At 44.0% G+C, this 24,838-nt stretch overlaps 1 protein-coding gene across 8 annotated transcripts in view; it reads right to left on the bottom strand.

The window, feature by feature from the left end:
- TRPM8 (transient receptor potential cation channel subfamily M member 8) overlaps positions 1-24,838 on the bottom strand; it is a gene marked incomplete at its 5' end in the record, with an annotated part of 141,129 nt that overhangs the window by 77,993 nt on the left and 38,298 nt on the right. Inside the window, one exon of one of the 8 annotated variants that reach the window (XM_080600172.1) lies at positions 16,700-18,996. The exons of 4 other annotated variants lie outside the window; for them this stretch is intronic. Coding sequence is in view for 2 of the 4 variants with exons in the window: in XM_080600179.1 (XP_080456305.1) it covers positions 9,943-10,026 (84 nt within the window). Of the gene's footprint in view, positions 1-9,942; positions 12,021-14,051; positions 14,453-14,972; positions 16,649-16,699; positions 18,997-24,838 lie in introns of those variants that run through there. 3 more of the 8 variants (XM_080600181.1, XM_080600175.1, XM_080600179.1) reach the window with 3 other exon arrangements.

Below are 24,838 nucleotides of genomic sequence, written 5' to 3'. Positions count from 1 at the left end.
GCAAAGAAAAAGTAAGACAATCCCTGACCTAATCTCCTCACCCAAAAAAAAAGGATGGAAAACTAATGAGAAAAGGAATTTACCACCATCTTACAAACTGAAGCAACCCCAGCACAGAGCAGTACGAGGTGGGACCAGCAGCACATCCAAAGGTGTGTTCACCATTAGTGTTCTTCCTAACAAACAAGCCTCCAGTTGCCTTCGCCTGTAAGACCTCAAACCTATCAACTATGAGTTCAGCTTGTGCACTGATTACTCAGCCAAGTTATTACATCAAAAGCAATTCTTTGTGCTTAGCCACACTATTAGAGTGCGCCAAAGCTAAGAAGTTTGATGTAAGTTGTCACGTCCAGTATGCTTTGGTTGAAATGAGGAGTTAGACTCAGTCTCTCCTCCTATAGAAAAATGCAGACAGTCCACTCTTGTTTAGAGAAAAAAAGATCCACCTTAAATCATAGGAAGTGAATTAATTCAGAGGACGCAGTAGTTCCAGCTAACCTATTGCCTGTGCTGAAGTGCAACAAACTCCATTGGTTACGATCAGTGCAGAGCACAGGATGGCCAGTAAATGCTCAACAGAGCTTCTCCCCCCTTTTTTCCTTCTTTTATTTTAAAGCCCTGTATTAGTCACACTGAACACTCTACTGCATAGCTGCAGGATAAAGGATTACGTGTCTAATGTACACCAGAGAAAAAAGGTTAGCAACTTATTTTTTTTTTTAAACAGCCAGAATAGCATCTGCTTTTCATAGCCAAAAGCAGGTTAAAACTTTCTTCCTCCCTCTGGTTTGGGCAGCAATACTCAGAGCTCACTTTCCCCAACCTCCTTCGTATTACCCATTAGCACAAGTATAAGAGAAAAATGCTCGCCTTCGCCACCAGTATTTATAACTATTCAAGCCCATAAAAGATAAGGAAGTGGATTTATGGTTGCCTGGGTACAGAGGTTAAGTGATATAGTACCGAGCCCTACCCAAAACATGTGTCAGTCAGTTCTTAAAATACTTCTTACTGCTGAACTCCAAATGAGAGCTGTGCCAGAGTTGTCAAAATCCTTCTAAGCCATTTGACCCTCAGGAGAAATCAGTCCATAGGTTCAGCACAGGGAGAAAAAGTTGACCAGTAAGGAATTTCAGACGCACTGCAGCCACAGAAGTACCTTCATCCGACCTGCTCCAGACATTGTTAAAAATGACATCTAGTCTAATATCAGATGCACATTTAAGTCTCCAAGCAACTCTGCGCAGGAAGATGCAAGCTAGGGAGACAGGGTTAGTCAGTGCCCTCACCTCTGCAATGCTGGGGCTTGAGCCCCTGCTCCCAGTCTGCTTTTTTTCTGCATTATAATAAGCATCTTGACCTCAAACTCTAGATATTCTCATCTCAGTATATATGTGCTGATCTCATCATAGAATGGTTTGGGTTGGAGAAGACCTTAAAGGTTGTCTAATTCCAACCCCCCTGCCATGGGCAGGGACACCTTCCACTACAGCAGGTTGCTCAAAGCCCCATCCAGCCTGGCCTTGTGCACTGCCAGAGATGGGGCACCCACAGCTCCTCGGGGCAGCCAGTGCCAGGGCCTCACCACCCTCCTTGTCTTTGTAGAAGAGGTGCTCCAGCCATCATCTGGATCATCCTCATGCCCTCCTAGTGACTCATTCTAATATGTCCCTGTCCTTCTTGTGCTTGGGAGCCCCACAGCTGAGCACAGGGCTCCTGGTGTGGTCTCATGAGAGCGGAGCAGAGGGGGACAATCCCCTCCCTCACCCTGCTGGCCACACTGCTGTTGGTGCAGCCCAGGGTCCAGCTGGCTTTCTGGGCTACAAGTGCACATTGCTGGCTCATGTCAAGCTTTTCATTAACCAACACCCCCAAGTCCTTCTCCACAGGGCTGCTCTCGATCCACTCGTCACCCAGCCTGGATTCATGTTTGGGCTTGCCCCGGCCCAGGTGCAGGACCTTGCACTTGGCCTTGGTGAACTCCATGAGGTTCACACGGGTCCACCTCTCAGGCCTGTCCTCTGGATGGCATCCCTTCCCTCCGGCATGTGGACCGCACCACTCAGCTTGGTGTTGTCTGCCCTCTTGCTCAGGGTGTGCTCAATCCCACTGCTCATGTCACCGACGGAGATGTTAAATAATAGCGGTCCCAGTACAGACCCCTCGGGGACACCACTCGTCACTGGTCTCCTCCTGGACATTGAGCCATTGACCACAACGCAAGAGTGCAACCATCCAGCCAATTCCTTACCCGCTGAGTGGCCCATCCATCAGATCCATGTCTCTCCAATTTATAGGGCCAAGGTGAAATGCTTTGCACAAGTCCAGGTAGACGTCAGTTGCTCTTCCCCCATCCACCAATGCTGTAACCCTGTCGTAGAAGGCCACCACACTTTCAGGCATGATCTGCCCTTAGTGAAGCCATGCTGGCTGTCACCAATCACCTCCTCATTTTCCACGTGCCTTAGCAGAGTTTCCAGGCAGATCTGCTCCGGGCACAGAGGTGAGATAGCCAGCACATAGCCAGCTCCCTCCTTCAACACATGGCACTCCCACTGCAGGTTCTCATTTTAGCTGTTCAACCAGCTAGGCCTTCTGTTATGAGAAAAACAAAATTCCCAGAGACCAGGGAGTCTCAAGTGACCGAAAAAGCTCACAAACCCGTGGCCATGAGTTTAAGTGAACAGTCCATTCGAGTTTAAAAGAATAAGCACAACAATCAAGTAACTACATCCCAGCAGGGAAAGCTCCGAGGTTAGTGCTATTTGTGCTGCCGAACTATAAGAACTCAGCTTTTCCTGTATCATTATCTGATGATACTGATTCAAAATCCACTTACATCAATACGATTCTGAGACAGAGGTTTGATTGATATTTGCAACCTGCATGTATTAAATAAAATTATCCTATCCATTTGTACCAAACAGCTTGTTTGAGCCACTCACACTGTCAGGTAATCTACATTATGCTGCCTATTTTTAAAAACAGAATAAAGCCCAGTGCAGAGCCTACTGCTGCTGGCCCTGCATCAAACCACTGGTCCAGGACCAGGTCCAGCCCAGAGGTAAGGAACTGCATGCTGTACAAGCTGAGGAAGGTGCAGCTCCTTTGCTGACAAACCCTATGCACCAGCTCATAGGTACTGTAGATTTTTGTTTGTTTGTTTTATACATCACTTGTCTAGATATATAGCATAAAGATAATGCTTTTTCATTAAAGGATCTATTCTGAGCTCGTCTTCTGTCTTCTCGGGTAAAGAAAAAAATATTTCCAGAAGACAAATTGAGCTGTATTAACCTCAAACTGCTTCAGATCACTGGTTTTCTGCAGGCATTTCTGTAGATGTCATCAGCAAAGAGTTATAGTTAAGATTTTTTGATCTCTGCAAGCCTGCAGAAAACCCTACTCAGTTGAGTTAGATTAAGAATGCTTCCTGAATAGATTTACATTAATTACTTTCCAAGACAAGGAGAAACAAACAACAGAACTACCACATTTTAGTGTCAGATGCTGCTTCGAAACCAACTCACCTCTAGAGAGCAAATCCTTGCGAACATGGCAAGACCTAGTTCAATCAGCAGCTTCTGTTCTGAGCTCATAAAACAGAAAATATTTGGGAGCAAAATATGCACCCACAGTCTCCTTTAGAATTTCAGTGATTTCTGAGTAACACTTGCAGACTCAGTTTGGTGTCAGACCAATTTCAAATGCCTGGAGGAGAACAAGAGGGGGATCAATAAGAAGCCTAGCTTCCTATTTCAAAGGCATGCAACTTCAAAACACACTAAAGACCTAACAAAATTTGATTCAGCTGCACACGACCTATTTGGTGTACTGTATTTTAATATCTGGGACATGAAAGGAGAAGACTTTAGAGCTGATGGAGACATACCTATCCGAAAACCTGGAGGGGTTTCTTCAGATGGTCAAAAAATTGTTTTTCATGTATTTGTTTATATACTTTAAAAAAAAAAATGGCAATTACAGTAGAAGCAAGGCCAGATTGTTCTCTCTGGCTGAATCTCCCACAGGATGAGCTGATAGAAGGATGATCTTTAGCTGCAAAAGGAGCTCTGAGCCCAATCAATCCTGGCTGCATTTCCTGGAAAAACAACCACGGAGCAAAAGCTTCCGTAGCACAAAGAACCAGGAAAGGCAAAAAAAAATCTGAAGCAACTGCAGCAGTAAATCCACCTTCAAGGTTAAGTTAGGCTTTGAAGTTTCACCTCCTTGCTGCAGAGATGTGGACAGACAAATCTGCAAGCGAGCATTGCAGAGCATGTCAGGAAAAAGAGTCTCACAAAGAGACAGACGATCTATGTGCAAGCATGGACATGGAGGAGATGCTCCACACCCCAGTGAAACCTCTGCCTGCTCATAACCAGGGAGGACTTGTAGAAGTCTTGGTCTCCACAGCCAACACTGCAGATAACACAGGTCTGGGACATCCACAGGAACCAGGCCACTCATGTTCGGGTTTTGCTGCCAGACTCTCCATGGAGCCTTACCCTCCCTGATCATTTCACTCCAAAGCTACCACACTTAGTTTCCAAGGGTTAGATATTTAAGTTATGCCAACACAGATCATATTGGACCACCAGCTACTTTTTAAAAGGCTATTGCAGGAACTTGCAGACACTAAGAAAGCAACCAAGCCAGGCAGGCAACTTTGCTACTGCGGAGATAAAACTGCGTTGCTTAGCTCATGGAAAACTGCAGCTAAGAATAATTTCACAAGGTCAGAAAGGTGCTCTGAGGTCTTAAATTCTACAGTTGCATACTTAATGGTATAAACTACAAAAAAACAGAAACTGCAACTTGCATTTCTGCAAGAGGAGTAGAGCCAGGACTCCAGCTTCACAGGTTCACTCCAACATTAACAAATATTTGCAAACCAGGTGGGAAATTTACGGAAACAACCTGTATGAGTGAGTTTCACAAAGCCTGGTACTTGTTTGGACGGTGGGCAGGGGCGGGTTTGAATCATGAACAGCAGGATACAAGGATCAAAACGAGCACAAAAGGGCAAGTGTAAAGCCAACAGCTGTTTCTTTCCTGCTCCTCTCAACTCTATTTTTGTTTCTATGGCAGATGATTGAGATCATACTGTAAACAGAAGATTAAGGCTGCTAGCGAGGAGCAGCATAGGCTGCAGTCTCATTTAAAGACAGCTGACCAGAACAGTCAAGTCCCTGCAATCACAGCAGCATTAGCAATCATGTCTGAAGGCATTGGATTTCATAGCATAGTATTTACTACATCAAGTATGTTGTGGGAGGGATGCTATTTAAGCCAAGTCTTCGGTTTCTAAAGGCAACAGACAAATGATTATTTGGAAAATGCTATCTACCCCCCATCTTCCTACCAGTTTCATCTCTCTCTGAAAATCCCCTTTTTCATCAACTCGAGCCCACCACTAAGACTTCTTGACTCTGCAGCTGAATGGATCATCTCATGTTAAATAGCTGTTATTTTCCGCCACTCCTACACAAACTGACATAATCACAGCGCAGAAAACAGTCATTAGGCAAGCCATGACTCTCCATCCCAGCACTGGCAAAACATCCCCTCTACAAAAATAGAGATGCCTGTAGAACAGAATCATTTTTCAGATAGAAGCACATAAAACTACAGCTACAAGGAGTTTGTGCCTGTGGGAGCACAAAGTGCTCTTCACCTCAAAAGACATTGTTTTAAAGTCACTTATGGTAACAAGTCATAATTAACTGTGGCCAGCACAGACCCTGGTTATGTAAGTGAGCCTTCTTAGCAGGACTTCACCCTCTTCAGACTACTGGCTTAGCATCAGAGGTAAGAGATGAGTAAAATATTGGATTTGATAAGTGGTTTAATTCATGTCTTAGGGTAGAGCCTCAGGTTTCCTGGCTTTTATTACTAAAGAAAAAAAGAAAAAACTGTTTCCCATAGCTTCTGACCAAGGACACGAACAACATCCCTGCCCAGATGCTGCTGTTAATACAAGCTCAGGTGAGATACTGGGTTTACATGGCAAGGTTTTGGTAGCAGGGGGCTGCAGGAGTGGCTTCTTGAGCAGAGACCAGGGGCTACCCCCATACCAGACCCAGCTGGCTCCAAACCAGAACCACTGCTGGTCAAAGCTGAGCCCACTAGCAAACCTGCTGTCACCTCCGTGGTAACATTTTTAAAAGAGTAAAAAACGCTGTGCAGCAGCTCCCGTGAGAGGGAGAAAAGTGCGAGAGAAAGAACTCTGCAGACACAAGGTCACTGAAGGAGGAGGAGAAGGTGCTCTAGGCATGGATCCACGCAGCCCACGGAGATAGAGCAGAGCAGATATCCGTGCTGCAGCCCACGGAGGATCCCACACCAGAGCGTGATGGCAGCTGGTGAGTGGTCTCCCTGTCCTTACCTTGACCCACAAGCTTTTCTATCTTATTTTCTCCCCCTGGTCTGCTGAGGAGAGGGATTGAGAGAGCAGTTGGTGGCTCCTGGCAGGCAGCCATGGTTAACGCACCACAGGTGAAAACAGCTTTCTAGCCAGAAATGGAAAAGGCAAATATTTTTACATGATGAACAGCTTGACAAAAAGCTGTTCTCCCCAGGGAAGAAGGATTGTTAAAGGATTTTAAGGACCGACGTACTTTTAAGGATTACCCTAAAAATAAGACATGTACCAGAAGCAATTGCTGCTCTGGGGTTTTATTCTGGACTCTGCTTAGGAGAGGAGCAGTGACACTGCATGCATATTGAGTACAGCAGCCACAACAGGTAGCTGGCACGCTGGCTGATCAGTGATGTGGGGATTGCTCCTACATCTGCCAGAGACTACCTGCTCTTGTCTCAAAGGTGAGCACGTCGCACAGGGGAATGGTCTGGCTAACCACACAAAAGCAGCTACTCCCCCAGCCGCGCCACTTGGCTGCACTGGCAGCTCAGCATCCTACAGGGCTTGGTTCTTCTCCACCATGAAACCTGTACAAGAGATGCTGGCTTAGCAGGGTGTGTGGCTGCTCTGTGCCAATGACAAGCTGTGCATGTGTGTCCTGGGGCAGAATCCCAGAGACAAAGAAACACATCTCAAGAAGGAAAAAAAAAATTAAAAAAAATGACTAAACCAAACGATTAACATTAATCAATCAAACTTTGATGTCTCATTGCCAATGGAAGATGAAATCACAGTACAGGGGAGATGCAAACTAAAACATAGCTGGCCTTAAGAGTGTGAGAGGCAGGAAAAGAGCAACCATACTGCCAAGGATCCTTTCTATAGACTGCCCTGCTCCAAACAAGCACACAGCTGTGTGCAGCCACCAGGACAATGAGCATCTGACTTGCATGTCATTATCTGCCCGGTGCCTGAGCTGTGACTAAAAAAACTATAAAAACAGCAGGACAACTGCATGAAGGCTTATAACGAATGATACTAGCTCCATGCTTGCAGAAAAGTTAGTTGTGCAGCTGCCTGACCAAGTTTCACCAAAGCCATTACCCTTGCTGTGCAGCACGTCAAAGCAATTATATGTGTTTGTGATGAGCTCTTTGTCCTCCTCACAGCCAGTTTCTCTCTGCCTGTGTGGCAGTGAACCAAAGCCCGCATACAAACATTTAAATTCAGGATAAAAAGTCAGTTGCCTACATGGTTCAATCACACTTAGTTTCATCAGCTTTGGCTCTGTGCAAAACAGAAACAAATGAAGTTGTTTTGTCCAGTCACTTCGGTTTAGCTGAATTCAGGAATATATGGCAGGAGTAACAGTTTTGCATTAGCACAAATACAAAAATGAAGCTTTATTTTTCCCCCATACAACTTTCATTTGCTCAAGATATGACACAGAAATCCTGAAGGATGAAAGTAAGGCAGTACAGATCTTAATTGCAGGAAGCGTGCTGCTCATGAAGCCTTTCCCAGGCAACTTATAACCAGTCATCATATAGTGTTTGCTGCAAAAGGTCTTGCCAAGGTGGTGCCTCTTCTTGTGACTTATTTCATCAGCAACGGATCTCTGGGACTCAGAGAGGACAGGACAGCAAGAGCCAGCAGTCCTGTTTCGATGGTTAGCATTTAGACACAGACTGCAGGTTTTAGTCGTCTCTTAGACTTGCTGGACCACTGCATTGTAAAGCACCTTAACAGAAATGCAAACCCTATTATGAACTAGGGGTTCTGTGTTTCCTGTTTTCTGCAATACCTTTCCTTCCGTGTTGCACTGAATAAAACTCATCCCGTCCTCTGAAAAAACCTCTGAAGGGCCTTGTTGGTCCTGCACTGCCAGACTGCTTATTTCTTCTCCCAGGTGCAAAGAGACACAGGCCTTCAGCACGGAACTGTATTAACATGCGAGCAAACAGGAGATGAGAATACATAACCGCATAAGATCAAATAAGTAAGGATCCCATCTGGCTCGGCATCCGCACCAAAAGGACAGTGACATACTGACAAAGAGATGTTGAAGAAGAAAATACACAGGAAAAAGGTAATCCAGTCACCAGAAACACAGTAAAATAGGGCATACGTGCAATGTATGTTAAGACCAGGGAAGTCACATAACAGGTTACAAGTAAACATCATAGAAAGAGGAAAAAAATGAAAAAAGAAACGAAAAACTCCTTTAAATCCTGAACCAAAACTAGCAACACAAATGCTACGTTTAAAGTTTCTGATGCCACATGTATTCATTACAGCAAAGGATTCAAGAGCTTTTGTGTTGCCCCCCTGGGGTCACTGCCTATTTATGAAAGTAATCCACACAAAGGCAATCTCCAGAGTTGCTTCATCCTTTTAGGTTAGATTTAATTTTTTGAAGTGCCCTGGTGACGCTACCATGTAAGCCTAACAGAAGGAACAGGTTACATGGAGAGCTGCTGCTCCTGTGTGCACAAGTGGAGCGGTAACATATTTAATTTAACCTCTACCATCGCTGCAGTGGGATTACTGACAAGTCCTTCTTTTAACAAAGACACACCAAGCACCTTGAAGCATACACCGGTACCAGAATACCTCTACCAGAAGTTCTTCAACCTGTTTATTAGCACGCTTGACTTGTTTAGGCACTAGCAAAATGTTATTTTGCAAGCATGACGACAATCATTAGATACCTCAGCAGCCAGCGTAATTTCCAGAAAATTAACAAGATGATGATTATTACAGACCTTAAACACATGAGAATTAAAACACTGGATGGCTGTGAAAGACTACCGTCATTAAGGGGATTAGCAATTCTGTGTGAAGAACATATACAGCACTTTTTAATTTAATGTAATACACTTATGTTCCATAAATCACTGCCTCACAATAAGGCATGCATATTATAAATATAACAGCGTAATTACATGGCAATTACCATACAACTGGGAAGGGGAAACCCACTACGCCATCCAACACAGTTCCTTTGAAATGGACTAAGCATACATCAAAAATAGAATTAAGCAGCAGAAGGTGAGTTGTTTCCTGATAGTAATTACATTATTTGGTGTATTTTCAAGTAGGTCATTTCTAAAACAACAGCCTAGTTCAAGGGAAACTGAACTCAACCAGAATTTTGATGTCTCTGTAAATCTTACTGCGCAGCGTTTGTGCCAGTGGAAGCTCAATTTGTCACGGACTTACCTCCCAATCTATTTGGTTAAAGAGCTTTAATGCCAAGAAGTAGGTTTGCTCCTTGGCAAACTTTTGGGCAGCTGCCTAATTTTGGTTTTAAACTAACACAGACTTCAGTCAAAAGCTGGACTTGCAGTTTTTGCAACTGAAGCAAAAGCTTGCAAAGGTGAGCTGCAGCTGGTTACACTTCTATACATCTTGAAGAGCTTTGCCAAATGAAATGCAAACCACAGACAAGAGTACCTGCAACTACCACATCTAAGCCACCAGCTGCTAAAAGAGGAGAGGATGTAGCAGAGGGTACGCAGTGCTCCTGGCTGCCAAAGCCAGGTTTACACACACAGCTCAAGCTGTGGAGGACTCACCTGAGGACACAAAACTGGCCTGGGAACCACAGCTGAGCTCTCCCACACTGGCATCTGATGTGCTGAAGAATTTAAGGACTCCATTTATGACAACTCATTTAAATGACTCAGGCTCCAAGCACCAAGCTGGTGGTGGAGAAATACAGCAATGAACTTGATTTCTCAGGTCACGTCTGTTACAGAAGTGTTTCGACCTCTTTGGAGAAGCTGCACAAATGGGTAAACCCAAAAGCTGAGCTTCCATTGCCGGGTAAGGTTGGCTGCTATTTTCATATGTTCCAGGAAAAAGCCCTACTTTCAAAAATGTGTTCAACTACAGAAAGCATCGTATAGTCATTCCTTACTCCCTCTGAAGAGATACAGCTTATAGAATCCTCCCTAAGAAAAGCTATGGCAAAGCACAGAAGTATGAACGTGGAGCTACCATTTCTCTGGCTGTCTGAGGCACTAAGCTACCAGGTGCCGGTTGTTCCTGTCACTATATTACCTAATATATCACAGATGACACAAAACATGATTATTGCATCTTAAATTTTGTGCCCATTCACACTGCAGATTTATTTCAAAAAAAAAAATCTCAAAGGCTGGAAAAAGATTTTATATAAAATATAAATATTAAAATATTAAATTTTGTATATATATATATTTTTTTTAAATCAGCCAAGCCTGCTAACATCCATTATCACCTACTTTCACCCAGCCGTCCTGGTTTGGTTGGGATGGAGTTAATTTTCTTCATTGTATCTGGTATGGTGCTGTGTTTTGGATTTGTGATGGAAACCGTGCTGACAGCGCGCAGCTGGTTCAGTTGCTGCAGAGCAGCGCTTGCACAGAGCCAGGGCCTGCTCTGCTCCTCGTGCTGCCCCCACAGCGAGGGGCTGGGGGTGCACAGGGGGCTGGGAGGGGATGCAGCCAGGACAGCTGGCCCAGGCTGCCACAGGGACACCCCGCAGCCACAGAACTGGGGGGGAAGTTCAGAGTGATGCTGTTTGTCTTCCCAAGAAACCATTACGTGTGATGAGCCCTGCTTTCCTGGAAGTGGCTGAAATCTGCCTGCTGGTGGGAAGGAGTGAACGAATTCCTTGTTTTGCTTTGCTTGTGTGTGCAGCTTTTGCTTTACCTAATAAACTGTCCTTATCTCAACCCACAAGCTTTCTCACTTTACTTTCCCAGTTCTCTCCGCCATCCCACTGTGGGGGAGCGAGCCGCTGCGTGGTGCTGAGCTGCCTGCCAGGTTAAACCACAACAGCAGCCTATCCCTATTTGCTTTTTACGACATCACAGAAATCCAATGCCACAACAGATATCAAGAACATCTGATCCAGACACACTTGATTCAGTGACTCCTGAATCCTCATCAGTCAAGCTGAGTTATTCCATTTCCCACTTGGTACCTCTGTCCTAGGAAGGCCATTCTATTGTCTTAAAAATCAATTTTTCACATTTATTTCAGGTCCTTGCAACTTGAAGACTCATTTTGAATTCTCATCTGTGATCCACAACATTTTGCATGCCATTTAGGCCATAGAGACTGGTGCATGCTAACTAGGAAAAGGGGTGAAAGGTCACAGTGCAGATTTCAGCAAAGAACACAGCCTTTTCTGAACAAAAAGCCCAGATAAAACCTAAAATCTGATTATGCAGATTATTCTCCCACGTCACATTCTGATACTCTTATGGTGCATTTGAAGGCTTCTAACATGCCTTTCAGAGAGCAGGGCTTTCACGGCTCGCTCAAGGAGAGCTAGGAAGGAAAAAAGTAGATTTATTCCGTAATTCCAAAAGCCACCACAACCACAGCAGGAATCTGGGAGGGCATGGCATTCTGCCACAAGACAAAGCAGAAAGAAAACTGTGCTGCTTTTAAGCCAGCCACACTGAAATTAAGCCTACAATTTCAATATGTTGAAAGCAGCTCTTACAGCTTAGTTACTGTACTCCTAGAGACCTACACTACCCGGGCTCCAAAATCAAGGAAGAGAGTAATATGTGTTGGCTTACTGTGTCTACTACCCACCCAAACAGAAAAATCATGAGAAACAGCAAGTTTTTTCTGAAAATACAACTCATTGTTAAAAAGGGAAGAACATAAAGCTCCCCAGCCTACTCACGGCTTGCCAGACACGGCTGTAAAGCTCGTGCCCTTCTTCCAAAAGGACAAGAAACTCAGTGGCTTCATGAGCACTGCCTATTTTTTTTAAAGCCTATTGTTTTTGACTTCACAGCACTAACCTCCTCTTTCTCCACTCCTCAGTAAACATCAGCAGAACAGGAACAGGCAGGTTTAGCCTCTTCCCATTAACACCTTAACCGTACTCACCTAACAGAACAAAATCATTCAGAGGCACGCTGAATTCTGAAAAATTTCCTTAAAGAAAGTTTTGTATTTTCTCCCAGTGAGTCACTGGTCTGTTACCATTGCCAAAGGAAAGGAAGGGTAAGCAGAGCACTGTGGTTACCCAGGACTACCAAAACAGTTGTGGGTTTGGTAACCACTGCTGGATACAGCTGAACTGGAGGGGCTGTGCTCTTGTCTGCTCAGCAGAATGGCAAGAAAGTGGCCCCAAGAACAAGAAAGCGGCCCCAAGAAAATGACCACCTGCTGAAGACAACCACTCAACCCAACCCTGCTACTTGCCTTGCAGGTCTCAGATAAAAACCAACATCTTTGTGGTGAGATGCTGGCTGGGGCACTGGACCCCACATGAAGTACCTACATCACCACCATGGAGAAGCTGAGCAAGCCACTTGTGTGCTCTGCCTTCCTCCAGTTCCCAGGGGGGCAGTACTGAAAGGTAAGCACAAGCTGTTAGCAGCTGCAGGGGACCAATTACACAGAGCAGCACTTCAGACAAAATGGGATTGCAGACTGGCTATGGCATTACCCTAAAAGGTATAAACAAGATTGCCCCCCAGTTTTGTTTACTTTTGTACAAACTTTCAACTCCCTCTGAGACTTCCAGACAAAAAGCTGCAGTCAAGTCCCTTGCAGCACTTCAAAGTGGACGGGACTATTTTTACTTCGTGTATTTAAGAGCTGGTTCTGATTTATTTACCTCGAGCTGCCTAAAATCTGCGGAGTTGAACCTGAATCTGTTAGACTTGGCTAAAAGCCACACTTCTCTATGGAAGCCTGTAGTGCTATCAGAAGTAAATGCCACCTACTTGTCTCCAGGTTTCTGCTAAATTTGTTTAAGAAAAAACAGGTAAGAAAGAAGAAATGGTTGCATTTGCCTGTTACTTTCTTGCTGTGCAAGACCATAATACTTGACAATGCGCTAATACTGCACTAAGGGTTAAGTAAAGTAATGCCAGTGACAGCTTAAGAGCACAGTTACACAAACAAATTAGAAATATCACAAAATAGGAGTATCATGCCTCATGTGCCTGATATTGTTCTTTGCTTCCTGCATTACACTGAAAAGATTGTAGGGTTTCTTCCCGTTTCACAGTCCCTTTTTGTTAAAGGTTCATATTTTACCTGGAATTTGGCATTGATTGCACTCACTTCCTCCTTGTCCCCCTTACCCTTTTCCTTTGATTGATATTCCAGAAAGAAAAAGGAGTGTAATCCCTGCCTTTTCACTGTATTCAGTCTTTAAACTCCTTGGTCCTCCCCTCTATTCAGACCTTGCTCCTCAGAGCTCACCCACACAGAGATTCAAGCATCTCTCTCTTTGCTTCTGCTTTCTCATCTTCCCATGCTGCAGGCTGCTATTGCTAACTCCACCTCTCTTCTCACTCTCTCCTCTTTAGATTCACTTCAAGGCCAAATCCTCTTCCTTGCTGCTGGGCTGACACAGCTGGTAGTGTAGAAAAAGCAGGGGGAGGGTAGCAGAGCAGGGAGCTTTTATTCAGCAGCACTTCCTTAAGCAAGCAGCTGCTTTGAAGCTCTGGGGTCCAATTTCAACTGCTGAAGTTGCTAGCAGTAAAAAACAGCTACATATAACACTGCTTTCAACTGCAGTTTTAAGATAGTGGACTCTGCCTTTACAGTTCTTTGTCTGAAATACGATCAGAAGCTGTAAATACACAAAAGCACTTGCTAGGACACATATTAGAAGGAGGAATTCAAGCTGCAGTCCTCACCGCACAAGACCTCACCTTACCCTGCTCACTCCGTGGCATGCACAAGGTGCTCCCCACAGGTGTGTTGCTATCTGCTCACTTGCACACAGGACTGCAGAAGAGAGAGACAGAAAGCACTGAAATGTTCAGCAGCACACATATGCCCTCCTAAGGGCTAACGTGGTGTGATTTAAGCTTCAGTCCTCCACCTGCGTGGGATTTACGCTTAACCTCCCTGCAGACTTCGACATCAGCCTCCCAGCTGGTTTGGCACTATGCTAATCAGATCAATATATTATTGGATTTACAGTCCATAATCTTGGCACAAATGTGTTAGTCATGGAGGCAGTGCTGTAGTAACATTGTTCTCTGGTACTGTCATGAACATTGCAGGTCATTAAATGTTTTATCATGCTTTTTGTCTGTGTTTTCCAGGGCCACCTGGTAGTTAACAAAGGAAGAGCTAACAGGCAAGTTGAAAATCGTGAATTCAGCTGTCAATGGAGGACTTGAAAGGTTTCATCAGGAGCCACTAATTTCACAAGGAAGTACAACATTTGTCACTGCACAACAATGTCAACACACATTAAAGCCTTGAGGGATGCCAGTTTACAACAGTGCTGCAGAGACCATGGGCTAAGTTGATGAGAGAACAGATCAGGAATGGAGAGCCTTGTCAGGCTGGCAAGCAAAGTTCCTGTTCCCTGCATAAAAAATGTGGATGGTCATCCCTTGATCTTGTATCCTGCAGTAGTTTTGTTTGGGTAACATGGAGATAAAATGGAGAAGGCTGGGTAGTTTGCAATGCTAGGCTTAGACACGAGGAAGGTGTATCCCACGGGCCTTCTGCCTTTAATTCACAGGATCAGCACAACACCTCTGCTCAGTACCACGCATGTAGATGACTGTTATTAGCAAAGACAGACAAGAGCTCTGCTTTACACTACAAAAGCATTACTCACCCTTGCTGCTACATCTCCCTGAAGCACGACCATGTTCATTACCCAGCGTATGTTTAACATTAGCTGGAGCTGCCGGTACTCAGCCTCTTCATAAGACTTTTCCGCATCACCTCCCAAGAGCACAGGATTATCCACAGGGTTGAGTTAGCAAAGCTAAGAGCTAGTGGAGACAAACTGCAGTTTTCTGCCTCTTTTTACATTCACGGATATAATTTTGATGGGAAAAACAGAGATACCAACACCCCCAGGGTTGTTTTTTTTTCTTTTCAAATCTACTCTCTGCTTGTCTAAGGCTTGTGAGATCTCAGGTGCTACAGGTATGTGTGTGATTAGTCATCTCGGAGCAATACCAGCCAGAGGCTTACCTTCACACAAAGCTTCTGTAGGGAGCCCGGGCAAGAAGAAGAGTGAGGAGGATTACATTACAGAAAATAGGCTGTGTTAAATGAATGTCCTTCACTAGGATGTATTATTCAGCAAGGACCAAGTTAAACCTTTATACAGAGGCCTCAAATTCAAAGTTGTACTAGTTGAGCTCAAATATTCTGCAGATAAAACTGTACCCTTAGCGTCATGACCTTGTTATTTTGTTGGGAAAGGATAGAAAGATGGCCTTTTTCTCACACTGCAAGAAGTAGCCAGTCTTAAAGGCTTGATACTTTGCTGAAGCTAGAAATAGGAAAGTCATCTTGCCTTCTGTTCTGTCCCAGTTTCTGCAAGGAGCTTTGAAGGTTTATTCAATGCAATAATGAACATGAACACAGTCCATCGTTGCTCCTTGGCAGCTATATTAAAACACTGCATTGCTTGACTAGGTGAAAGATTTAATTTCAATATCTACATAACCGTAAAATAAGCCAATTTATTACGTAGATGTTTTTCTACTAGGCATGAGTGAAATGTTCTCTAATCTCTAAACATTACTGAAGTTAAGAGCTCATTGCTCTTTGCCTCTGAAAAATAAAGTCTTGTAACCCCTCAAAGAGAAGAGATGACGTGTTATGAGAACATGTTAGATGACTGCACTGCCAATCTATCTGGTTTCTATCTGGTTATATCACAAGCTATTGTAAAAATGGTTGTACAAGCTATTTACACACAAGGGTAATGACAAGACAGGCAGCAATAACTCAGAAATCAAACAGAGTGGCCTAGACTCAGTATGAGGAAATTACTTGTTTTCTTAAGCAGATTTTAAAGGTATATTTCACCTCTTGCAAGTGCCTTTTCCCTCCCTGTGAAATACTCCCTGCTGTTCAGAAGCTGAAGCTGCACTTGCACAGCTTGCATGCATCTCACTCAGAACTTTTCAGGATACTTCAAACACAGCAAGATTTTGCCTCTTCCATAAAACACACACCTAAAAGCTTTGAAATTACAGGTGAAAACATAGGTTAGAGACACACCTGACATTTCACTGAGAAAACAATCTTACAACAAGGAAAGCAATAACCACAAATTAAATCAATGATTAACTTAAGCCAAAGACAAAGGGGTTTTGTTTGCCAGGGGAGCATCTTCCAAAGCAAGAACTGCGAGGCCAATGTTGATCCACTTTCATTGCAGAAAGCAAGCAGAAGGCACACAAACGAGGCTGAAGCCCCTCTCACCTTCACATCCAAATTATCCACATTGCAAAGCTACAAACCCTCGGCAGCCATTCAAACTAGGGTCAGAGATGGAAAGTCCGCTGTAGTATCTACACCCAACTCTCTGCCTTTGCATACCGGTTAAATAGCTGAGACTTGTTTTCACCCTCTGCACTTTCAGGCAGTGCCACGCTCTCAGCACACAAGCAGCAAGGTGGCAAGGCTACATGGTCACAGGAGGATGGCATCCTGCCATCACAGCTCCTGGTCCTGTGGCTGAGTTCCTCCGATTCAAATGCTGCAGGAGGTGTGGTGCCTCTCCCAGGAGCACATTCCTGACTAAAACATATCACAGGCTTCAATGAAACAGGATGTAGAGCAGGATGCTTGAAATTCAGGTCTGTGTTTCAGGTCCAGGGGCTCCCATCCCTGTGAACAAGCCCCCCCAACCCACTCCTCTCTTCTTACACCTCCCACACACCCCTCCTGCAGTAGCCTGCAAGCTTTCAGCCTCATTTACAGCCTCCATGATAAATGTAATGCATCTGGGGGCAAAGCCTGAGTCATCACAGCTGCCTTAACCCAAATTCCTACAACTGAAGGATCTTTCCAGTAGCAAAAATGGCCACTGTGGTCAGTCTGTCTCTAGTAGGGAAGTATTGGGAGATAATGAGAGCTTAACAATCATTGCTCCCACCGGAGACCTAGGGTAACCTTGGGCTGGTTATTTCACCTGAGCCTCCTGTCCCTGAGCTTTGTGAAGACAACAAAGATCAGTGCTCAGCACCCAAATTCCATCATAAAAATAGATTATTCTGCCTTTCAGGTCTAACATGCTATTCACACAACAACTTCCCAGCTTAACTTCCTTGACAGCTTGGTTTCCAAAAAGAGTACATGAAGACGCCTCCTTGGGATTACGCGGAGCTATGGTAGTAACTTCTCTTTACTAAATTGCAAATGAGCAGCCCCACTGCAAGTTTATTTTTATAGCTGTTCAAATTAAACTTGTATGACCTGTCTCTTCTGTAGTCAGCATCAGTGTTATCTCTGCAGAGAAATACAATGGAGAACAACAACATTCTCTCTTCTGCAGCCAAATAATTTTTAATCACATTAGACATAGGAATCCTATTGGTAATCTTTCCTCTGGGCCCTCCCAATTCTTAAAGCAGAGGCTTACAGAGAATTCAATTAATATTCCCCCCAAGGATATCACATTCAATCACAGTAAGTGACAAAAACCATGCTCAGATGAAAAAAAATAAAAATCCCAGCCCCAAACTTCCAGTAGAGAGCTTTTGTCCCGGTAGGCAGAATACCATTAGTCTCATGCGGTAGGGAATGGCTTTGGGTCTTTGCCTTGTCAAGAAAAAAATTGTTTCCCCAAGTCTTTGTTGTTGCTGAGGGTTTTTCCCTCTAGGATGAATTCCATCTTAATCCAGAGAAGCCCAAAGGAGTTCCCAGGGTCAAACCTTCAGAAGATCAGTGCTGGCTCTGTTGCACTGACTCAGTTTCCACCCTCTGCACAGCGACAGCTGAAGACCACGGAAATCCTGCGTACCACCACCTCCACCGCTCAGGCTGCCAGAGCCCAGAATGCGCAGAACAAGAGTGGATTAAATGCCAACCCCTTCTGAAGGGCACCTAAACATGTTCTCAAAGGAAAATGGTGCTCAGACTAAGTCAGAATTTTCTACTGCAGTCAGAGATTTAGCTCAGCTTCGCCATGTCACTGCCAAACAGAGAATTAAATCCAAGCTATAAGCACTCTGAGAGCTGGCATTCACCAAGAGCAAATGACAAGACCTGGTCATGCAGACCTTGAACAAAAGTGGCCGCTAGGTCATTCCTGCGGAGGAGGGTGCCCAACTTGAGCAGATGAATATTCACACAGATGGATGCCACACAGTAAGGGCAGAAATTAAACTGCCCTTAGCTGAGTATTCAGATTGCACAGGCACAACGTCAGGGAAGTTCCAGCAGCTGAAGCTGGTGGTTGCTTTGCATTCTCATCTGAAAGAAAAAACAGTCAAGCACTGACTACTTCAAGGAACAAACATTGCCGCGCAATGGGCTGGGGACACAACACTATTCCAGCCATGAGGATCTGTGCTCTCCAGTTGTTGCAGCCTCCAAAGCTCCAGCAGCACTTTGACCCTGCACTGACACGGCGCATTTTGCAGCGATTGCAGAAATGTCACTCTTCAGAGCTGACCTTTACTGAAGAATTTGCAACCTACCTTCATCCCTCACTCCCCACACACATTGAAAAACAACCCAGAGAGCAAATCTGCAGCTCTTGACAGATTTGCTCTCCATGTTACGCAGCCTAAATCATAAAGAGCAGCCTTATCTGTTTGTTTCCATTAGGGCAGAAGCCGTTCTGCAACTCCGAGGACTGTGGCTTTAATAACATATATTTAGAATAAGTTTCCCACATATCCTGTCACAGCAAGCTAAAATATGCAGGCGCTGGGTAGAAACACAGCTTCCTAAACCACTCCACTCTGCTGTCAGCAGCTTGAATGCTGCACAAACATACCGGCAGCAGCTGCTGAGTCACAGCAGCAGCGTCTCCCTGCTGCACAAGATTATCCAAGGTTTGAGAAATCTGGATTTCAGAACAGAAACCACTGCCATTACCGACAGCTAGCAGTGAAACAGAACACAGTATTGAGGGGAAAAAAAATTAAAACAAAGCTAAACTGTTGGCTGTGTTGGGTAACTTTTCTAGTCTTACCAGCTTGTGACAGTGGCAGATGGCCCAGCCTGTAAATTAGCGACTACCAGATGGGCCCACTAAGTAGCTTACTGCAGCAAATTGATTTGGTCGTGGATTTGGTATTAAAATGTCCTTCGCTGTCTGGGTACCATTTGGCAATGGAGCTGCAGCTTCCAGTTGACTGTGATGAAAGCCCAAAGCCCGAGCATTCAAACAGGGCAGTGACTTCTGCGACACATGGGGACGACAGAGGCAGCCCCCATTCACACGTCTGACAGGCATCCAGTGGATTTGTGGCTCCGACAGCCAGAGCCAGCAATAGGTAAGCAGAGAGAACAGATGAGGGGAATTAATTCTGGCTACAAATACAAAATCACTTTCCACTGAGCAGCTGGAGAAGGACACCATGACCTAGGGAAATATCCATCTGGTTGACACAGCTCCTTGAGGACTCACCATTGTGGCTACAAATGTCAATAGGGAAGGGGTTGCAGCCTATGTGCTACTTCAGTGGCACCCCTCTGCTGCTCTCCTTCTTCCATCATTCTTCTTTCTTCCACCCATTTTGGCCCCAGCTCTTCTGCAGGAGCTATTTATTGCACTTGCAGAATTTAGACCCTTTCTTGTACATTTTGCTCTTGACCTTTGGTGTAGAAAGGACCCTGTGGCAATGCAACACATGCTACCTTGTTATTTAGGGTGAAGTTTGGCCTATGAAAGGCCAAGGCACGTTTAGAACCGGGATTTCAGTATCTCAAAGATGACGGAATTACTGGAAGGAAAAAAATATATATAAACATGTCATTTTCCTCCATGTCATGACAGAGGCTGAGAGCCAAATTTCCTAGCATGGTTGTTGTCCTGCCGGACTTCTACTCACGTTAGAGGAAATTGTCTCAGCAGTTGAGAGCTGAAAGCTGGAGACTGACATTTATTGAAATGAAATACTCCACATTCCTTACATTTCTTCATAAAACCACAAGCATTTTCATCTTCCTAGAGCTTCCTTGTCATGTCCTGGTGTGATATCCTCTAATCCTCAAACCCAGAAACCTTTCCATACAATTTAGCTTGTGTTGAAGTCTGGGAAATCTTGACATAATCCTCCCAAGTGACACTCTATGACTGCAAAGGTAATCAAGTCACCAAAGATGACTAGCAAAGAGAAATGACTCAAGATTTCTGTAAGAGCACTGTCACACGATGTGTTTTTTGTTTGTTTTTTTTTAATTTCTAATCTGTAGATAGCTGGCAAAGCAAACCAAACAGCCCTCTGTCTAAAGGCTAGGTAGTTAAATCATTTGTCAGTCTGGAAGCTCAGATTTCCTTATTTTACATCGATGATGACCACCAAATGGGCAATGGAGGTTTTACCCACCATATGAATTGTTCCATCTCCCCTCCTCCTCCAGAAAATCTTTTTGAGACAAAAAGACTGTCACACACCAGGAAGTACAATGACCTTTTGAAGTTGTAGCTAACTTTCAGAGCCTTTAACTCTTGACCAGGATTTAAAAAAGAGAACAATTTCTCCCCTTCTTTCGAAAGAACTGCAAGTTAGAACTCCTACCATGAGCATACATACATATTATTGCTCCTTATTATTAATAAATCTATGAAAACATCTTCACAAACAAACTTCAGTCCTTAATCCAACACTTGGTGATCCAAACCTAACCCTTATAACACATGGAAAGAGAATCAAAGGCTGACCATCACAGTCTATGAGAAGATATTTGTTGTCTTAGTACCTTTGGACGAAAGAAAGCATTTAGCACTGGGCCAGGCAGCATCTAAAAACACCGCTGTTGTATTAATCCTTACTGTTGAATCTTGTGTTTTCCTGCTGTAAGTGAGGTAACGAGGTCATTTCTGAAAAGTTTTTACGAGGGGAATGCGGGGTTTAAAGGGCTTTGTGCTCTAGCTGACAAGGCTGTCAAAATCCAGTGAACTGTAAATATTGTGTTATACACAAGCTAACACATAACTATTTATTCCCCAAAAAGGCATATGTTACACCAAAACCAGCCCAAGGAAACCACAGGGCTGCTACATCAAGAGAGGAAGCAAGGAAACCTCGGTCTCAAGGGAGCACTGGGAACTACAAGCAGCTCTCTCTCCCTCTTCTTCAGCTTCATGACTGTTTCTCTAGCACGTTTTTTCCTTCTCAGTGCAGACAAGGAGAGTTCCTGTTGTAAGAATCACATCTGGGTGAAGCAAACTCTGTTGTCTACATCACAATTCTGTTCTCTACATCACAATTCTGTTCTCTACATCACACATCAGGCCTACCTGAATTCACAGGCACGGAACAATGAATAGCGTGTGCCTTCCTCTGGTCTGCAGGGGTCATTTATCACCCCAGATCTTTAGCCTGAGAAATCTAAATTTCATGTATGCTAAATCTGACTTCAGCAGGAAGAGCGAAGCACTTCACTCAGCATCTGGACATCTGGCACGTCCCATTTTCCCCAGTGAACTCACTGTTTTCTCTACGATCCCACCAAATGGAGTCCTACCCTGAGAACCGAGGAGATATTTTTTTGGAATGAAAAACAATCTGGCATTTTTCAGGATAAGGTTTATTGTTGTAGCTTCATTTCCTGTTCTTCATTCTTCCTTCTGAAACTCTCCTCCACTGAATCTCAGTTTGTCTTCAGATTTTACCCATGACCTGGTCTGACCTGCCTTCTAACCTCTGTCTCTCAAACTGCTTTACTGTCATGTCCTCCCATCCAAAAAAAAAAAAGAAAAAAAAAAAAGACACCAAACAACCAAACAGCTCTGTCGGCAGTGAAGCATGCAAATTCACGTTTAGCAAATTAACCAGCAGCAACAGAAGTCCACAGTGCAGGAAACCTGTCTCTGCTGCTTGGGGCCCTGTCTGCCATCCTCCTGATTTTCTGCCTGCTCTTATCCTCCAGCTACACCTCCTCTTTCTGCTGTCTTCCACACCATCAACATCTTTTTCATGGAAGGCTAAACTGATTTTTCTGGATACTTCTGCCACTCAGGTGGCTTATTAGTGTGCTCTTACCAACGGGCTCACCTGCTCTGGAGCCACTCAGGATGAGCAGCAAGGGGACATGTTCCAGCCCCTCCTCATTGAAACAGATTTCTGGGTTTTAAATAAGTAACTGAGAAATAAGTAATTTTATTTAAGTAACTTTAAATAAGTAATTTTCACTGCAGTGAAAATAATCATTTTCTGTTCAAAAAGGAGAATTTACCCTCTAAACCTGATCTGCTCACTGTAATGCTAGTCATCCTAACTCATTACTAACTACATATTTTTGCTTCCACAGACACCAAAAGCACAGTACGCCCTTTCTAGATCTGTTTTCTGAGTCATTAATACATCCCAATTCAAGTCCTTCTGGAAGAAACAGAAGCAAAAGCTTGCTCATAAGACCACAGCCCAGCCTGAGCTCTGATCAGCTCGGTTTGCTTTCACTCGAGGTTTTTCTCTCCATTTACCATCCATTCCACTTCTTTCACAGGATGGCAGCTTCACTTTAGCACCTTCCATTCCTGCCATGTGTTTGAGATCCTGGCTAGCTTGTCTTGACAGTAAGGACACTAATGTTATGCTTCTGTTCTGGCAGTTTTCATGCCCTCCCAGTTGCAATGCACTCTGTTGGTCCCATATTACCTTACGGAAGCCATGTAGACTAACTATCCTTTTTAGGGGATAATAGTTATCCAACACATTCCTCCCCATCTGTCATCATCATCCTCCACACTTCTAGTTCCCTGTCTTCCTTTCCTTGTTTCCTTTATTTTCCTTTTTTAAGGAGTAATATCCACAGAGGGAAAGGATTTGCAACACAACCTGGAAAAGCTGTGGATACCGCAAGCAAGTGAATTCTGTAGTAGAAAACAGCATATCTCCCACCATGCATGCACAGAGCTTCCCAGTGAACATTTCTGCCCTAGTTTTGCCATAAGGTGAATAGTACAAAAGGGTTCTCAAATTGTACCAAGAAGCTACACAGGGAAGTGCTATCTTCACCCTCCTGTTGCAGATATTAAGCATAGGAGAACGGGCTTCAGCTTTTTCTAGCTCTTGTGCATATTCTTTCCTCATTTAAATAAAAGCAACTTTTGTGTACCATACAAGTATAAGGAAATACTTATTTAACATTTTCTGAAATCACTTGTATCAACTCCAAGCTATCAAGCTATCAACAGTTACAATAAGCCTAAGTTAGTCCAATTCAGCAGCCAACAGCCCCTCAGCCCCTCCACATGACTTGTTGCCCATCAGGTCAAACACAGGAGCAGCTTCTGCACTGTTATTTATGTCAGCCCGTGTAGGCTGTACAGGCTCATGCGGTTGACATACTTGACTGATGAAATGCATCACTAGAGCACGTTATCCAAGTATGCCCAGAAAACTGCAGATAAAAATATCTGAGAGCCCAGAAAGCTAAGATAAAAATAGGTTAAATGTTGGGATTATGAACTGCAACACTTTCTCATCTTAGAGTCACCTTAACCTCAGCTGTTCATGGCTTGGTAGCTTCTGTGACCCCCTCCAGAGAGCCTGAGCTGTAACAGGAACCCCTCTGTGATACAGAGGCAGGCAGCAGTATTGTCTGTTCAGTGAGTGCCTTCCTGCAATGCAGATCATGACAGCTTGATACGTTACTTTAACTACAATCAGCTTTTATAGCTTCTCTTATGCAATCCAAACTGACAATAAAAGGCTTACTCTTCCAGGTCACAGCTCAAACTGCTTCAAAGTCAGGACAAACGACTTATGCTCATACCTGCTATCAAACTGGTTGAAGCTGCTGATGCCCATGAGAAAATTGCCAGCCACTTTACACCTGTAGGAAGTCAAATTGCACACCATGCCCTAACCTTCAGCATAGCCATGTCCTATGTGTCCTATTAGTGTTCCTTGTGCTAGTAGAAGTGATGAAGCTTGTACAGATTTGATCAAGTTTAGACATTAAGCATTCATGAGCTCACAGTATCTAGGAGTCCTTAGCTGTCAGAGTACTTGAAAATAAGGAACAATAAGCAAGTAACTTATTATTTTCCTGCAGTCTACAAATTGCTTGATTCTGTTAACACAAAAAAAAAAAAAAAAAAGTACACCAGCTTAACCTCTGCTGAGAGAAGGGACAAAACATGAATTATGAAATGAGTCAGGCCTGAACTTTGTTGGGCTATGGATGAAGCACTCCAGCTGAATGGTTCAACTGTTTACAGTTACACTTCATCACAGTTTACTGCACTTTTTTTTTTTTTTTAACAGTGAAGCAATGAAGACTTGAATAAAGCCTGGTCCTCTGTTGAACTGATTCCCAGAGCAGAACTATTTAACTTCCCTCTTTAGCCAGGCATGAATTCAGCTCTGTTCTGTGATATGGCATTCAGAGCTGTGTCTCAGACTCTAACTGTGGATGTTTGAACACTGTACACCTGTGGTACACATACAGCCATGCAGAAATATGTAAAACTTTTCTTCTAGTCACGTATTGTTGTTTGACAATAGGGAAGGCCTTGTGGGAGAGGTGATGGTAGGTGGCTGTCTTAGCCAC

This window comes from Anser brachyrhynchus (genome assembly GCF_964034855.1).
Source record: "Anser brachyrhynchus genome assembly, chromosome: 7".
Lineage (NCBI taxonomy): Eukaryota > Metazoa > Chordata > Aves > Anseriformes > Anatidae > Anser > Anser brachyrhynchus.
The sequence above is the reverse complement of the archived record's forward strand: the minus strand, read 5'-3'. Positions and strand labels throughout refer to the sequence as shown.